Here is a 20,087-nt window from a genome sequence, read left to right on the forward strand (position 1 = left end):
TGTGTGTGTTGTTGATATATACAAACTAATGCTTTAACTTTTCTTTAACTATGGAGAATAAAATAAATATCTTTTCTATTTTATGATATATCATTTGATATAGAACATAGATAGAATGATTCTATATAATAAATTGTAGTTTTTCGTAAATTCTACACAAGTATAAAAACGTATGTATATATATATTCATTTATTTGTTACCCTTGTTCTATAATCCACGAAATTTTCGCATTTCAAAAGAATTAAAGATAAAATAATTTGTTCACACATTTATATAGCTATAAAAAAATAACACTATCATTAAAAAAATGCCATACAATAATCTTAACTTATTTGCAAATGTAATTTTTTGGCAGCTTATTATCTTATAAATGTATACTCATTTATAAACTTCGACATGCAAGCAAATAAAAATATAATATTAACAATTTTTTTTTATATACCCTCATAAGTTATTTTCTGATCGAAACTGTTAAAGAGAAAATTAAATACAGCCAAAAAGATTCATACTGGTAAAAATTATGAACCAATTAAAAAATAATTTTATTATTATATACTTGATAATTTATTAAGTTTTTATTTGACGTGGAAAAAATGTGTAGTGTAAAAATAAAAGAAAAAAAAATATTAAAATAAAATAGGGCAATTTGTATCATATGACCACGTTACTTTTATGGATAGGTTGTAGGCTTTTAGCATTTTATTAACAATCGGGTTTTTTTTTGCATGCATTCATTTTATAATTCATTCTGGTGTTAATTATAATTTTATATTGTAAAATAAAAAATATAATATAAAAATATATATTTCCAAATAGTTTTATTTTATTTTTTAATCATAGTAATATCATAATCTTTACATAATGTTTAGCTTTTTTAATATTGTGTTATCAGTATGATAAAAAAAAAGACAGCCACCCTAAAATTATATATACATAATTTTTATATATACATCCTATAAAATTATATATTTTTCTATTATTTTAGATTTTATTCGATTGTATATGGCATCTTTATTTTGTTTTATTGGTTCATAAAATTTTTGTTTGTAGATATATATAAATATGCATAATTCTAATAAATAATGTGTTATATATGTCTACAGTAATATATTATTTATGACGTACTGTGAATACATAAAAATGTGAAAAATAAACTATATATTGTACAGATTTAAAAAATATATACTAAATAAATGTTTTCTAATAAATTATAAAAATGTGGTTGCATCTATGTATAGAATCAACAATGAGATTAAACTCCACTTTCAAAAAACTATACAGCAATTATATATTCTATAATAGATGCATTTTTCGCTTTAACTAGAATATTTTAAAAATCTTAATACGTTTTCTTTTTTTTTAAATACCAAGATGAAATTTTTTTTTATTTTAGTTATTTTCAGTTTTTTCAGTTTCTCTTTTGGGGGAAAACTGAAGAAGTCATTTTTGGGTAAAAACTATAATATTAAAAAAGACATAGATAATAATAATGCCTTTGATTGAATCAAAAATTTTACATTTTATTATTTGATAAAAAAAGAAAAAAATATATAAATATATTGCATATGCATTTTGCTTCCCTAGTATATTACGTATTCATTCATATTTAATTATTTTTTTTGTAGAACTTGAGGCTCCCCCCCCGTATATTTTTGATTTTTGTAAGGGGATGAACATTCATTTTCTAATAAGTGCAGAAGAAGTTAATAGTAATGAATTTTTAAATCACCTAATATATGCGATTATGGGTACAGTAAATTATATGAGATTAAGTATAGGCAATGTTATTTCAGTTTCAATTTTTGATGAAAAGATAGTATATAAAAATATTAAAACTATTGGGAAGATAAAAAAGCATCCATTTGCTCGTGAAATTGAAGATGCATATAAAAAATATGCTCATTACGAACCAAAAGAAACCAACTTGAAAAATTCAATAATAGACTATCATGAAAATGTTATATTAAGCGATCCAGTAATGAAAAATCAAAAAAATGTTATCATTATTTGCAAGGCATTTGACAAAACAGATTTAACAGATTACAGTGAGGAAACAATAAATTTTATTAGGGATAAAAGAGACCAAGATTTAGGAATTTATTTTATTTCAGAAAATACTATGTATTCTTCTAATATGGTTTATAAACTTTCAGAAACGAGGCTCGATGAAGACGGACTTTATCCTATTGCACATTTGCTTTCTGGTCTTTATGATAATAGATTAGTTATCAGTGTAAAGAAATTTTGTTATCATTTAACACATGGATCACTTTGCAATAAATATAATGATTGGAGTGATTGGTCTGGTCCATGTGAATTTAGACAACGACGAAAAGAAATTCCTTTAAATATTACTAGAACAAAAGCTACTAAATTTTTACGTCATTATATCCCAACTTGCAGTAATACTTTTGATTATTCAATATCTGTTAAAGAAGATTTCAAAATTGATTGCTCTAATATAATATATGATTGTAGGGGTACATGTGATGCTGGCTATAAATTTAAACCTTTTGTTGCAGATAATGAAATTGTAGAACGTTATGTAGAATGTACAGATTTGCCACCTTGCACGGAAGAACAAAGAAAAAGTAGAGATAAATATGAATATAAAAAAATAATAAAAGATCTTAACGATGAAGCAGAACAAAAAGAATATCAAGATACTATTGAACGAAAAGTTATAGAAAAAATACGAGAAGGCGAAACAGAAGCCCAAGCTAATGCACGAAAAATTAAAGCAATACATGAATTCATAGACAACCGAATAAATGCAATGTTAAACAAGCAATATGCTCTTTTAAATATAAAACCTCCCGGATATAAAGAAGAAACAAAAGGAAACTCAGAAGATCTCACTGATACGAACATAATTTCGGAAATATTACCTCCCCAATACACAGTATCTGGGAATTCGAACTTAAAAAAATATCCTGCAAAAGATACCGATTCAAAAAAAGGAGACAATCACGAACCCCATAAAGATGACCAAGAGATCAAGGTAATTGAAAATTATCACCCTAAACAAAATGGTGAAGTGGAGAAGGAAATATCCGAAATTAATAACGATTCAGACGGGAATATTACTAAAAATCCAACCGATATACGAATATTAGAAAAAAAACAATTAAATGGAAATAATAAACATACTGATGATCCCATCGATGGTGCACAAGATGGAGATAAATATGAAGGGAATGTAATTGCCGAAAATAAAGAAATAAAAGGCATTGATAAAAATACCGACGAAACAACAATTAATAATAATATGAGGGTTGATAACACATCTGAAATGAAAGCTGACCCCATATATACAAGTGTAGACCACGAAAAAAATAATGGGAATGCAGAATCTAATAAACAAACATTGCCAAAAGAAGAATCAGAATCAAATAAAGAGAAATATGAAGACAAACAAATATTTCCAGATAAAACAAAAAGTGAAACTGAAAAAAAAGACAAAGAAATTGTTACTGACCAAGAATTGAATAAAATAACACAAAACGGAAATGTAGAAAATAAAGGTGAAGAAAATCCTGAAAATTCCAAAACAATTGTATCAGATAGCAATATTTTAAGTAAGCAAATTCCAATAGATAATACTAAAATAATAGAATCACATTCTACATTAGATGAAAATAAAACAGTAGAAGGAAATATATCTACACATGAAACTAAAACAGTAGAAGAAGGTATACCTGTACATGAAAGTAAAATAGTAGATGAGCATAAACCTTTAGAAGAAACTAAAAAAGTAGAAGAATATGAACCTGTACATGAAAGCAAAACCGTAGAAGGAAATATACCTAAATATGAAAGTAAAACAGTAGAAGGAAATATACCTGCATATGAAAATAAAACAATAGAAGAAGATATGCCTGTAAATGAAACCAAAACAATAGAAGAGCATAAACCTGTACATGAAACTAAAACAGTAGAACAAAGTATACCTGTACATGAAACTAAAGCAATAGAAGAAAATATACCTGCATATGAAAGTAAAATAGTAGAAGAAGATAAACCTGTGCATGAAACTAAAACAGTAGAAGAAAATATACCTGTACATGAAACTAAAACGGTAGAAGAAGATAAACCTGTACATGAAACTAAAACAGTAGAAGAAGATAAACCTGTATATGAAACTAAAACAATAGAAGAAGATATTCCTGTATATGAAACTAAAACAGTAGAAGAACATAAACCTGTACATGAAAGTAAAGTAATAGACGAACACAAACCTCTCGAAGAAACCAAAACAATAGAAGAGCATAAATCTACATATGAAAGTCAAATAGTAGAAGAAAATATACCTGTACATGAAACTAAAACAGTAGAAGATAAACCTGTATATGAAAGTAAAGTAATAGACGAACATAAACCTTTCGAAGAAACTAAAACAGTAGATGATAATATGCCTACATATGAAACTAAAGCAATAGAAGAAAATATGCCAGTACATGAAACTAAAATAGTAGAAGAAGATAAACCTGTACATGAGACTAAAGCAATAGAAGAAGATATACCTGTACATGAAACTAAAATAGTAGAAAATATACCTGTACATGAAACTAAAACAATAGAAGAAAATATACCTGCATATGAAACTAAAACAGTAGAAGAAAATATACCTGTACATGAAACTAAAACAGTAGAAGAAGATAAACCTGTATATGAAACTAAAACAGTAGAACAAAGTATACCTGTACATGAAACTAAAGCAATAGAAGAAAATATACCTGCATATGAAAGTAAAACAGTAGAAGAAGATAAACCTGTATATGAAACTAAAACAATAGAAGAAGATATGCCTGTATATGAAACTAAAACAGTAGAAGAACATAAACCTGTACATGAAAGTAGAGTAATAGACGAACACAAACCTCTCGAAGAAACCAAAACAATAGAAGAGCATAAATCTCCATATGAAAGTCAAATAGTAGAAGAAAATATACCTGTACATGAAACTAAAACAGTAGAAGATAAACCTGTATATGAAAGTAAAGTAATAGACGAACATAAACCTTTCGAAGAAACTAAAACATTAGATGATAATATGCCTACATATGAAAGTAAAGTAATAGACGAACATAAACCTTTCGAAGAAACTAAAACAGTAGATGATAATATGCCTACATATGAAACTAAAGCAATAGAAGAAAATATGCCAGTACATGAAACTAAAATAGTAGAAGAAGATAAACCTGTACATGAGACTAAAGCAATAGAAGAAGATATACCTGTACATGAAACTAAAATAGTAGAAAATATACCTGTACATGAAACTAAAACAATAGAAGAAGATATACCTACATATGAAACTAAAACAGTAGAAGAAGATAAACCTGTACATGAAACTAAAACTGTAGAAGATAATATCCCTGTGCATGAAACTAAAACAGTAGAAGAAGATAAACCTGTACATGAAACTAAAACTGTAGAAGATAATATCCCTGTGCATGAAACTAAAACAGTAGAAGATAATATTCCTACATATGAAACTAAAGGAATAGAAGAAAATATACCTGTACATGAAACTAAAACAGTAGAAGAAGATAAACCTGTACATGAGACTAAAGCAATAGAAGAAGATATACCTGTAAATGAAAGTAAAATAGTAGAAGATATGCCTACATATGAAACTAAAACAGTAGAAAATATACCTGTAAATGAAACTAAAAAAATAGAAGAGCATAAACCTGCATATGAAAGTAAACTAGTAGAAGATATGCCTACATATGAAACTAAAGCAATAGAAGAAGATATACCTACATATGAAACTAAAACAGTAAATGATAATATGCCTATATATGAAACTAAAACATTAGAAGAAGATATACCTGTACATGAAACTAAAATAGTAGAAGATATGCCTACATATGAAACTAAAACAATAGACGAACATAAACCTCTAGATGAAACCAAAACAATAGAAGAGCATAAACCTGCATATGAAAGTAAAATAGTAGAAGATATGCCTACATATGAAACTAAAACAGTAGAAGAAGATAAACCTTTACATGAAACTAAAACAATAGACGAACATAAACCTCTAGATGAAACCAAAACAATAGAAGAGCATAAATCTACACATGAAAGTCAAATAGTAGAAGAAGATAAACCTGCATATGAAACTAAAACAGTAGAACAAAGTATACCTGTACATGAAACTAAAGCAATAGAAGAAAATATACCTGCATATGAAACTAAAACAGTAGAAGAAAATATACCTGTACATGAAACTAAAACAGTAGAAGAAGATAAACCTGTATATGAAACTAAAACAGTAGAACAAAGTATACCTGTACATGAAACTAAAGCAATAGAAGAAAATATACCTGCATATGAAAGTAAAACAGTAGAAGAAGATAAACCTGCATATGAAAGTAAAATAGTAGAAGATATGCCTACATATGAAACTAAAACAGTAGAAGAAGATAAACCTGTACATGAAACTAAAACAGTAGAAGAAGATATACCTACATATGAAACTAAAACAGTAGAAGAAGATAAACCTGTATATGAAAGTAAAGTAATAGAAGAAGATATACCTGTACATGAAACTAAAACAGTAGAAGAAGATAAACCTGTATATGAAACTAAAATAGTAGAAGAAGATATACCTACATATGAAACTAAAACAGTAGAAGAAGATAAACCTGTATATGAAAGTAAAGTAATAGAAGAAAATATACCTGTACATGAAACTAAAACAGTAGAAGAAGATAAACCTGTACATGAGACTAAAGCAATAGAAGAAGATATACCTGTACATGAAACTAAAACAGTAGAAGAAGATAAACCTGTATATGAAACTAAAACAGTAGATGATAATATGCCTACATATGAAACTAAAGGAATAGAAGAAAATATGCCAGTACATGAAACTAAAATAGTAGAAGAAGATAAACCTCTCGAAGAAACCAAAACAATAGAAGAGCATAAACCTACATATGAAACTAAAACAGTAGATGATAATATGCCTACATATGAAACTAAAGGAATAGAAGAAAATATACCTGTACATGAAACTAAAACAATAGAAGAAGATATACCTACATATGAAACTAAAACAGTAAATGATAATATGCCTATATATGAAAGTAAAACAGTAGAAGAAGATAAACCTACATATGAAACTAAAGGAATAGAAGAAAATATACCTGTACATGAAACTAAAACAGTAGAAGAAGATAAACCTGTACATGAGACTAAAGCAATAGAAGAAGATATACCTGCATATGAAAGTAAAATAGTAGAAGAAGATAAACCTGTATATGAAACTAAAACAATAGACGAAGATAAACCTGTATATGAAACTAAAATAGTAGAAGAATATAAACCTCTCGAAGAAACCAAAACAATAGAAGAGCATAAACCTACATATGAAACTAAAATAGTAGAAGATATGCCTACATATGAAACTAAAACATTAGATGAACATAAACATGTACATGAAAGTAAAATAGTAGAAGATGATATCCCTGTGCATGAAACTAAAGTAATAGAAGAGCATAAACCTCTAGATGAAAATAAAGTAATAGAAGAAGATATCCCTGTGTATGAAACTAAAACAGTAGAAGAAGATAATCCTACATATGAAACAAAAACAGTAGAAGAAAATATACCTGTGTATGAAAATAAAACAGTAGAAGAAGATATCCCTGTGCATGAAACTAAAACAATAGAAGAAGTTATACCTACATATGAAAATAAAGTAATAGACGAACATAAACCTTTCGAAGAAACTAAAACAATAGAAGAAGATATCTCTCTCGATGAAAATAAAGTAATAGATGAAGTTATACCTCTACATGAAACTAAAACAGTAGAAGAGGGTATACCGGTACATGAAAACAATACAGTAGAAGAAATTATACCTGTACATGAAAGTAAAACAATAAAAGAGCATAAACCTCTCGAAGAAACTAAAACAATAGAAGAGCATAAACCAGTTGATACTATCGATGCCAGTGACATTATAGATAAGGGAATAAGTATTGATGACAATAAAATTATTCAGGAAAATGGTGGACGAATTTCAGATAAAGATGAGGCAATTGAAAATTTAGATGGCTACGAATCAACTAAGTCCACAAATTATAGTGATAATAGTGATGATAATGAAGAAGAAGAAATTATTGTCCCAAATCAAAATATAGACTCATCAACGAGCAATATTATTAATGATCAATCTAAAATAATATACACAGGTAAAAGCGTAAACAAAACTCTAAATAGCGATTCTGATGAGAATATGCATATGGAATCAAGAAAGGAAGATATTCAAAAAGAAAGTGAAAATAATAAAGATGTGGTAAGTCATATACCTGATGATAAAATTATACACGGGGTAGTAAATAATGACGAGAAAAAATTATTAATAGATGAAAAAAATATTGAAGATATATTAGAAAAAGATCTTAATGTTGATAATTCAGAAGGCAGAAGCAATGAATATAATACCATACACATGCAAAATAAAGCGGATACCATTTTAGACGAACATAATAATAGAGAAAAAATTGATAACAATGGAAAAATAAGCGAACAAATTTCTGAAGACAAATCATATAATCTAGATATTAAAGTGGAAAGAGATGCATTACCACATGATAGTATTAATATACAAAAAGCAAAAGACGAAGCTGATATAAAGAAAGAAGAAGCCGATATAAAGAAAGAAGAAGCCGATATAAAGAAAGACGAAGCTGATATAAAGAAAGACGAAGCTGATATAAAGAAAGAAGAAACTGATATACAGAAAGAAGAAGCCGATATAAAGAAAGAAGAAACTGATATACAGAAAGAAGAAGAAGCTGTTATAAAGAAAGACGAAGCTGATATAAAGAAAGAAACTGATATAAAGAAAGAAACTGATATAAAGAAAGAAACTGATATAAAGAAAGACGAAGCTGTTATAAAGAAAGAAGATATATCTATGAATAAGGAAATAGACGAAAAAAAACTAATAATAGAAGATAATACTAATTGTCCACCAAATGTAATTACTATAAAAGAAAAATGTGACGAAACGGCTAGAGAATCTGATGTAAATCCAGAAAGTACAATTATAAAAGACAAAGACGATGTATCTACAGAAAACTCTAATACCGAAAAAATCGAAAAAACCGAAAAAACCGAAAAAACCGAAAAAACTGAAAAAAACGACGTAATTGATGATAGTGATGATTTTAATATAAATGAAATAATTAGTGATGTAGTAAATGATAATGTTAATAGTAACGAAAATGGAAATAAATATGATCAAAACGAAAAACTAGGCATGCTAGATGATTTCGTAGAAAAATCAAAAAAAATTTCAGGTGAAAAAAATGATTATCCTTATAAATATTATTCAGATACAAAAAGCGTTCATAAAATTTTTTTCAAAAAATCACAAGGGAAAATCGATGAAAATAAATATATTATCGTTGGGCAGAATAATTATATTATAGATTCCAAAGACGCTAAAAATCCTTTTCAAAAAAATATGTCTAATGGTATTGATAAAATTTTAGAAGAAAAAATCCAAAAAGACATAAAAAACACATTAGAAGGTTATAACAATGGAAAAGAAGAAGAAGAAGAAAAAGAAAAAAGCAAATCATCTAATAATAGAGTATTAAAACTTGCAGGTATGTCATTATTCGGTGCTGTATTCATAGTCTTTATGTCTATGTACATGCTTAAAAAAATTAATTCTTACAAAACGAACGAAACTCCCATTATGAATTTCGAATATGATGAGTTTCCAAAAAATATAATAAACAATGATAAAGGAGAGGAAGTAACATGTGGTGATATTAGTTACGTTAATGATGATTGGTCATAGATAAATACAAATATAAGAATGTGCATATTTTGTAAACCTCTTGTTTAAAATCAAACACATCATTAAAAAGTTATATTTCTATGCAAATTATATTATATAAATGTGTATCTAAGTGCATACACACATATTAACAAATATTTATATAAGGGTGCTTTCACAAATTGATGAGCATAATTTATTATAACTATACAAATGAATAATAATAATAATATAATAGAAAAATAACATTAAATTACATAAGACGAAATAATAAATATATAATAACGTGTTATTTACACACACCATCCCCTGCAATTTTATTAGCTGAAAATTTTATCATATAATTTATATGCAACGAAAATATCCTCCACTATTTTCATAACGCATTGTTTAAATACTTTGTTATTTTTGGCAAGCGATATCTAAATTAATATGATGGAATAAGGATATTATTCGATTAATATATTCATGATTTATATAAATTTTTTATTAAAAATTATAATTATAATATTTTAAGATTCTTTTTTCTATAAAATTGAAAATTATTTTTTTTAATGTGCCATTACAACCGTGTTATTATAACCGTTATTATAATTGATCATTTGCCCCTTATTCATCATTTATTTTTCTATTTTTTTCGTCTTTTTCGATTTTGTTGTGTGGTTTAATGTATTATTAATTAAAAATTATAGGTTTCCAAAAATACGCTTAAATTGTTTTAAGCATCTAAAATGCAATTTTTTTAAGAATAACAATTTTATAAGTCTATTGAATATTTTCTTTTAGCAATATTAAATAATATGTAACGAACCCAATAAAAAAATATAAATCTTATATTAATAAAACTAACCTTGCAAAAATATTAAGCCTACTTACAACTCAAAAATATGTGTGAGAAATAATACAACTATTTTGGGTTTCCAACAAAATATGTACGCACAAATCATATAATTATAAAATTTATGATTTTAAAATTATTTAAAGTTTTATTAAAAAAGGAAAATATATTTCTTGAATGGTATACACCATAAATGATAATAAAAAAATAAAGAAAATAAAACAGGTAAAAATATATATATATATATATATATATATATTAATTAAATAAATATAAATCATAATAAAAAATATGCACAACTAAAAATTATAAGAACTAAAGAAATAAAAACCAATAAGTGAACAAATTCGGAAAATAAAAAATAAAATGGTAATATGAGTAAAAATAAATAAAATAACATAGAAAAATAACCAAAATATGGAAAAAAATTAAAAGACAACAAATCATAGCATATTAGCTAAGAATATGAACATACAATCTTAATATTGTAGTAATGATTTATTAGTTTTTTTTTATAAATTATGTTTCTCAATATAATATGTCCATGCAGAAATGCTTTACATTGGATCCTTCGGAAAATAAAAATTTAGAAGAGTAACAAAACGAAAAAATATATTTCATCAAATAAATAACATATGTGTATGTATTTATTCATAGTGTGCTTTTCAAACGAAAAATTCATCTTATTATTTATAAATTGTTTACAAAAAATGTAGTAATCTTATATGACGCTTCAGGGCTCTTTTTAATACGCCCCATAAAGATAAATTTAAATATATAATTTCACATGGCTAATTTTAAATATATTATATTTGTATAAATCATCACATCGACACCATGCATGAACTGAATGGACCGTTAATATAATGTCTGTTTACGTATGCATATATATTACGTTTAAATTTTTTTCTTTTGACAGATTATTAAATGAGCTATCTCAATCTAAAAAGCTCATTCAAAAAATCAAAAAAAACGGACTTCTTCAAAAATATGGCATTGAATCTACTTGCGAAGACGACAGATATAGCAAATATAAGTCAAGAAATGATCCGATTAAAATAATTTGTAATAATAATCTAAATAAAAAAAATCGTGAAGGTAAAAATGAAGAAAAGGTAGACCCTGATAGAGAATACCCTGATTTTATAAGTAAAAATAACCCATTCAAACCTAAAAATGATAATGTGGATCCTTTGAAGAAATATATTAATAAAGATACTTTATTTTCTCCTAAAAATAACTTAGGTCTTTTGATTTCCAATGAAAATTGTCTCTTTCAAAGAATTCTTAAAACAGTTGAAAAAGAAAATATAAAAAATAAGAATGAAAAATATAAAAAACGACATAATAAATTACAAAAAATACCAAACAAATTAGAAAATATAAATGACAAAGTGAATGCCGAAAATATTAAGAATCATAATGAAAAGCAGTTAGCAGAATCATTTATGAAATCTAAAATAATTGCACTTGATAAAAATCAAACAAATGGAAAATTTAAAAACAAAAAAAAAGGAAAAGTTTATTTCAATAATAACAAAATACGATATTCTTCTGTAGATAATGTTGGAAAGTGTTCAGTGAATAAGAAAAACGAACATATTCATAATAGTTGTATTGCAAAAAGCGGGAAAAATAATAAATGTTCGAATCCAAGTAAAGGTATTAACAAAAATATATCATTTCAAAATATCAAAGAAGATAATATTATTTATAAAAAAAGAGGAAAATATATATCCACAAATTATTTTCGAAATAATTACGACCGTGATGAAAATAATAAAATATATATATATGAAAACGAAAATAGACACAATAAAGGAAAAAAAAAAATGCGAAATAAAAGTGATAGGAAAGGGAAATATACGATTAAAGAAAAATTAAATAATATCGTTTTTTATAACAGAACCCAACAGAGTAAAAATTATGTTAATCGCAAAATAAAGTTACGAAATAAGGAATTAGAATTAGAATTAGAAAAAAACAACCATAAATATTTTTATACATTTTGCAAAAATTTTCAATTGTTAGCATTAAAAAAACGAAAAAAAAAAAAATTCGAAATATTGTCAAAATCAAAATATGAAAAAATTAATGTCTTATCGAAATTTTCGCAATTACCAAATGAATCAGGAAATGAAAAAGTAAAAAATGAAACGAATTGCAAAGAGAAAATAATAACTACTTATCCCAATGATATAAACGATGATACAGAAAATCCCACGAGCATAAATATTTGTACTGGTAAAACAAATTGCCCAAATATCACATTAAAAAATAAAGAAAAATATATTATCAATGGAATAGAGAGCTGTCAGAATGATATATATAAAAGTAATAAAAGTGATCAAGAAGATATGCAAAAAGAGATGGAAATACATAATCAAATGAAAAAGGTTAAAGAAAACCATAAAGACAATATTATATGTGAGAATTCCCCACAAAATAATGCTAGAGAAAGGGATATAAGACATACAATCTTCAATAAATTTTTCTATAATAACAAAATAAAAGAAAAAGATATTATTGACATATTGTCATTTTATGATAAACGTAAAAATAAATTAAAACCTTTATTAGTAGAGGAAAACAATTATTTAAAATATTTGAAAGATAATATTTTAGTAGATACTAACATATGTAATGGTATATCCCCTAATGAAAATAGTAATATATCTATTGATGCCTATACTAATGAATTCATTAGAAAGTTTACTAATACATACAATAATATCTGTGAAAAATATGCTAATGAATGGAAATGTAAAAGATTTGTCATAAAAGATGAATTTAAAAAAGATAAATCAGAGATTAATGAATGTTTGTACCGATTAAATAATTACATACTTGAAAAAAATAAACTAAATAACGAATGTGAAAAATTAATAAATTCATTTCTAAACAATGATAATATTAATGATAACACAAAAAAAGAATTTATATTTAATTGCATATATAACGATCAAATAAATTTTATGGACATATATAACCAAACAGAAAGCAGAATTGAAAAAATAAAAAAATATTTAAATGAAATGGAAAAGGGAAATATAGAAAAAAGAGAAAAAAAAACAATAACAAATCAAGAAAATATTATGCTTAAAAACACACTAAATTGTGATACCAAAAAAGAAGAAATTTTATATTCTGAACAATGGAATAAAAAATCACCATTTAACTATATCGAAACAATTACCCCAAAATTTATTAATATAAACCTTATAAACAATAAAAATATGTACTCATATATAAGAAGAAAAAAATTAAATATTAAAAGGTCTAATTTTTTTAAGAATTGTCATTTATCAAAATCATTATTTAAACTTGAAAAAAAACGTGTCTACATAATAAAACTATATATATTGTTTTCACAAAATATAACAAAAAGGATAAATGAGAAACAGAACATTAATTTGCATATATTTGTAAATGATATAAAAATAGACAGTCGCTATTATTGTTCTTTTACTTCAAATAATAATAATAAAATAGACTTAAAGAAATATTGTCGATCTATTTCAAATAATAATAGTATATTTTTTATAAAAAAAAATAAATATTATTATTGCTATACCATTTTGGATAATATAAATAGTAGTTATCGGAAATATTCTTATATAAATTCCAATAAAATAACTAATAAATTAATTTGTGAATATTCTGATATATTAGATCATGTTCAAAGCAGCAATTCTACTTGCGTAACGGATAAAGATATCATAATAAAAAAGGGTAAGTATTTTAACAAAAAAGAAGATGAAAACGACCAAATAAAAGGGGGACATTTTCTTTGTGGTATTACAAATAATGTTAATCAGTTTAATTTTCCAAAAAACGATTGTAATGATAACAGTAATGCCTTTTATTTAAAAAGTATAGAAAATATAAAAAGTAATGGAACAACAAAATATACAGAAAATGACTCGGAGGGTGAAAAGAGCGAATCTTTTACTGATGCTCACGATATTAACATAGGGAATCTTTTTGATAAGAGTATAAATATAATTACTCCGAACATTAGCTTTTCCAAATCATTAGGAGAAAAAATTAATCGCATAAACACAAATGATAATAATAATGAAATCCCAAATCTTATAAATTCATACGGTTTAATAAGATCGCTAAGTATTAAAAATAATTTTATTTTTGAAGATAATAATAATGATAAAAATTTGGAGAATTGCTTAGAGAAAAATTCTAAGATCTATAATAAGCTTAGCATATCACAAAAGAACAACAAAGACACAAATTTCATATTATCCAATAAAAATGAATATTTAATAAAATCTATTAATTTAGAGAGAAGTAATAGGAATAATATGTATTTAGAATTTTCTAATAATAATAACAACAAATTTTCAACAGATCCAAAAATATATTCATCAGGAGCCTTAAAAAATGATTATCTTAATATAAGTGATATGCTACATAATAGAGAAGAAAGAAATAAAAACACATTCCGTATGAATATTTATGAATCAAATAATATGAATAAAAAGGAAAATACTTCTAAATTAAATAATTCGTATACAAACATTATGAATAATCTTTGCAATAATAAAGCCAAACTAAGACAGGAATATAAAAAAAATAATAAAAACGAGATAGATGCAATAAACAAAGAAATTTTAGATAAAATCAAGAAATTACGAAATATTTCTACAAAAAAAAAAAAAAAAAATCCTCAAAAACTCACATCGAAAATATTGTCACACAGATATAATGAAAATGATACCCAACATAATGGTATATTAGATGATCAGTTAAATTATGAAGATAAACTAAACAATATATCAGGGGCATACCAACTTAGAAAAAAAAATAATAATGATAATAATAATCGCATTAAACGCATTAAGGACAGGATTGCTACTAATGCTGCCATATATAATTCGAAAGCAAAAAAAGAAGGCAACTATTTTGATGATCATTCTAGAGAAATGCTTAGCATTATTGATTCGGATAACTATATAAAGGATAACCAACAGAATGAGGAACATACCTACAAATATTTGTATAGCGATAATATTAGAAGAAGAAAACACAGTAATGGAAATACACAAGATGACAACATAACATATGATAACAAAGATGAATTAGAAAAACGAAAGTACAATATTATTGAGTATAAAGATGGTAATGAAACGAATGGTTATAGCATATATAGTGATTGTTCTTCCCAAGACATATTGGATAAGAGTAAGATATTTAAAAATACAAAAAAAAATAAATCAAATAAATTAGAGAAATATAGCGAAAGCATATTGGAATATTATAAAAGTTATAACCAAGAAAATACCGTCTCATATAATGAAGAAATAAAAAATGATTTAAATGAGGATGCGCCTTATGATGTTCATAAATACAATCAAATAAATCAATTAGATGTTAATATTAATAGTAATTATAATACGGATGGAGAATCTAATGCTATCAATTTATGCTTATCTACCAAAAATATAGTTACTGACGAAATGCACGAAATTATTGAAAAGCTTAGAAAATGGAATAAAGATCTAGAAAATGATAATAATTATATACAATGTATATATTGCAACAAATATTTATTTAAATTGAAAAATTTGAATAAAAAAAATTTTAATTTAGAAAAAACTAATAATGTTAACAAAAATGATTGTATATGTGTCATTTGTAAGCATAAAATAAAAATATTAAATAAATACAACAATAACTTAATATCAGAAAATGCTTTAGATATAAAAAAGGAACATGCTGATGATATATTAACTGAAAATAAGAATAATGGAAATAATAAATTTGAAGGAAGTGTGTTATATTTAAACGACCCTAGGCTTGAAAATATATCTTATGAGAACCACTTGAAAAATAATAATTCAACTGATTCTAATTCTAACAATGAGAATGTTCACGCTATCTTCAATAATATTGATCATTTGAATGATCTAAAAAATGAATATTTACATTATGATAAATCTAATTTTAATATTGAGTATAATAATGAAATTGACTCATCTGAAATTATTGGCAATCAATTATATCATGATAAAATTCTAAAGCCATCTTTCAATTTTATCACTTCTAAAGACAATAATGATAAAAAAGACAGCGGAAGCGATCACGAAAGTAAAAATTTTACGCAACCTAATAATAACTCTCTTAAAAGTTCTTGCTTAATTAATGTTAAAAATGATGTGCATAATAGTGAAATATATTCTAGTAGAAATGATAATAGTAGTGAACATTCAATAGATGCAAATAAAACCGTATATAAATTTTTTAGTCATGAAAATATTAAATATGAGAGTAATACCAATTTTAGTTTCAAAATAATGCATAGCAATTGTACAGAGTATATTAACCAAAGAAAACACAAAAAGTGTGTTCGAAATTTGCATATAAAAAATAATAATCCGCACCACAATTATATAAATATATGCACATCAAGTAAATCTGAACAAATGGAAACTAATGGTAAAAATGAGCACTGTCAAAATAAAGTTCAAAAAAATCGAAAGCAATATAAAATAATAAAAAATAACAAACAAAACATACAAAGTGATTATTCTAATGATATGGACGACGACGAAATTATTGGTTACATTAATGATTATCGTGATAATTTTATAAAATCTTCATATCCCAATTTTAACTATTTTCATAATAATACCCATGAAAATTGCGATCAAACAGATGATATATTCATCGGAAATAATTATAAACATTTTCAAAGCAATGTAAGCAATTTAAATATTAAAAACACACTTTTAAAACAAATATTATGTAATATTCCACATTCAAATTATAAAAAAAATGCTAGTCTTTTAAACAAAAAAAATCATTCTTTAAATCCGTTATTAGAAGAAGAAAGAAAACATAGGAAGCATTATTCTAACAACTCAAATATAAATAAAAATACATATAATTTAAATTATAAGTATTTATATACATCCTTTAGTGAACAAAACTATCCTACATATTCTGATGATGATAATGATTCAATGTTCTATAAGATAAATAGCAACTTTATATAAAATATATAAGGGTGTCGAAGAAAATAACAAAATTCAAATAATCATATTTTACAAATGATTAATATTAGTGGAAAAATATTCATATATATATTTGTAGATATATGTACCAATCTTTGTATCTATGTTTGAATTGTCATGAATGCTTTCTTAAATCAGCATCATAATATTTTTTAATTATAAAATGATTTTTAATATACTTATGAATATAATTTAAACTATGCATGCTAATTTTGTTTTAAGTATTTTTTTATTGTCTAAGACTTTTTTGTAGCTATTTAAAGCTCAAAATAACGTTTTCTTTGTTCCCTTTTAAATTATTATATCGATTAATATGTAAAAAAAAAATACACACATAAATTGTTTCAATATATGCTAAGCAAATAAAAACGAAATTTTTTTTGTGGAGCTTTCAAAATTAAATTAAATTCGATTTAATTAGTTAATATTTAAAAAAAAATAATAAAAAAAAGCAAGAAGCTTATGTTATATGTTCCCAAACACGCAAATAAAAACCAATTAAAAAAATAACAAACAGGTACTTAAATAATATAACTTATTTTTTTGACGTGCATAAAAATTTGTAACTACACAATAACAATATCTTCATTAACCATAGAATATAGCATATTAATATAAATTTTAATGTTCAGTTCTTGCTCTAATAGAGATATTAATTCCACAAAAGTTGTGTTATCCATTGGCATATTTTTTAATTTCTCGTGAGGTAGGTTTTTTAAATGAGCACTTATTAAATGAAATGATTCAATTTTATTTAATAAAAAATCGTCAGATGATTTATTATCATTTTTTTTTAAGCTTTCAATACTGTTATAATTTGTTTCGTTTTTTTTTTCGGTTGTATCATTATTCACCTGTTTTTTTTCATCGACTTTTAATTTTTTGGAACTTGGATTAATAAAATATTGTTGAAAATAACTGCTAATATCTAAATTATATGATTTTGAGCAATACTTTGGTTTATGTATTAATATATTTATGCATGTAAGGATAGCTAACTTTTCTAATATTAATTTAGTTTCTTCAGTAATTTTTTCTTTAAATTTGATTGTTAAAAAACTAAATGAAAAACCTTTACATAAAATAAAATTGTCAATTTTAATTTCTTTATGATGGTAGTTTTTTTTTACTATATATGTATTTTCATTATTATTTATATTTTCCATGTTAAGTGTTAAATTTTTTCGAAAAAGTATATAATGATTTAAAACGTAAGAAGTGTAATCAATTAATTCTTTAATACTTCTATTTAAATATATTTTATTATAAATGTCTATATCATCAACACTTTCGAAATTCTTATCGCAAGCTATTTGGTTATTTTTATAAATTAGACGTATATAATTTGTAATAATTTCTTTATTTGGCATTATATCCTTTGTTTTATTTATATTATTAGTAGTACTGTTTAATAAGGTATTGCATATATTAATTAACAACTCTTTAAAATATATGTTTTCGGAAATTAAATCATTATAGCAACTCAATTCAGATATACCTACTAAATTGCCTTTATTTCTTAAACAGTAATATCCTTCTGTTATTTCCATTTCTTTGTTTTCATAATTATTATTCAAATTTTGAAATACGTAATCTATACTTTTCTCTACATTATAATCATTTTTATTTAAAATATTTTTACATATACCTATTGATAAATTTGTAGCTTTTCGTAATTTTTTGATTGTATTTAAGTTGTTATTATGTAATCCTGATTGTGTTATACTACTAAAACAACAATTTTTTCGCAAACCTCTCGAAGTGATTATATTTTGAACAGCTCGAAACATGTTTATAGAAGTGTACATATTATAATATAGATGACTATTTTTAAGAATTTTATTCTTATATATTACACATGATGTACATGTCTTATATTCACTATGTATATACACACAAGTAATTCTTCAGAATTGTACTTTTTATTCAAACTTCTCTTAATTTATATATGAACCAAAATTATGTCATATACAAATCAGATGTTAATATTATATAGAAAATAATATGAATGTATATGCGTGCACAAAATGAAGTTCCAAAAATATGTTTTAAGAAATATGTCCCTCTGTTTTTTATAATTTACAAAAAATCTATTTATTTTTCCAACCGATTTTCCATTATACAAATAAACCAAATGTCAAAGTTCGTATGGATATCAATTTAGAAATATACATATATATATTTTTAAATATAAATATAGAGTTAAACAGTTTCACATAATATAGTTTTGATGGTGCTGTTACCATTGTCATTTGAATTGCATTTTTAAAGTATACTTAAAAAATTGTAGTGAGAAGCTATTTCGATATTTATTTTTATTGTAAATTTATATATTATTAGATTTTTTGAGAGTACAATTTTCCTTATGCTTTTTTCTTACATATTGTAGAATAATAATTATATTAT

General features: G+C 24.4%; 3 protein-coding genes across 3 annotated transcripts; 2 read left to right on the top strand and 1 right to left on the bottom strand.

Moving 5' to 3' along the window:
• Window positions 1-1,372: 1,372 nt before the first annotated feature.
• PY17X_1310300 (TRAP-like protein) lies at window positions 1,373-9,833 on the top strand (the record flags this gene model as incomplete). Its single annotated transcript, XM_022957020.2, has 2 exons — window positions 1,373-1,451; window positions 1,627-9,833. The coding sequence occupies 2 exons, from the start codon at window positions 1,373-1,375 to the stop codon at window positions 9,831-9,833; spliced, it is 8,286 nt and encodes a 2,761-aa protein (XP_022813506.2).
• Window positions 9,834-11,188: 1,355 nt separating this feature from the next.
• Window positions 11,189-17,663, top strand: PY17X_1310400 (conserved Plasmodium protein, unknown function; the record flags this gene model as incomplete). The annotated part of the gene is made up of 2 exons (XM_720328.2): window positions 11,189-11,244; window positions 11,570-17,663. The coding sequence occupies 2 exons, from the start codon at window positions 11,189-11,191 to the stop codon at window positions 17,661-17,663; spliced, it is 6,150 nt and encodes a 2,049-aa protein (XP_725421.1).
• Window positions 17,664-18,247: 584 nt separating this feature from the next.
• Window positions 18,248-19,489, bottom strand: PY17X_1310500 (conserved Plasmodium protein, unknown function; the record flags this gene model as incomplete). The annotated part of the gene is made up of 1 exon (XM_720327.2): window positions 18,248-19,489. One exon carries the CDS (start codon window positions 19,487-19,489, stop codon window positions 18,248-18,250), a length of 1,242 nt encoding a protein of 413 aa, XP_725420.2.
• Window positions 19,490-20,087: the final 598 nt, after the last annotated feature.

The sequence above is a fragment of the Plasmodium yoelii genome, assembly GCF_900002385.2.
Source record: "Plasmodium yoelii strain 17X genome assembly, chromosome: 13".
NCBI classification, from domain to species: Eukaryota; Apicomplexa; class Aconoidasida; order Haemosporida; family Plasmodiidae; genus Plasmodium; species Plasmodium yoelii.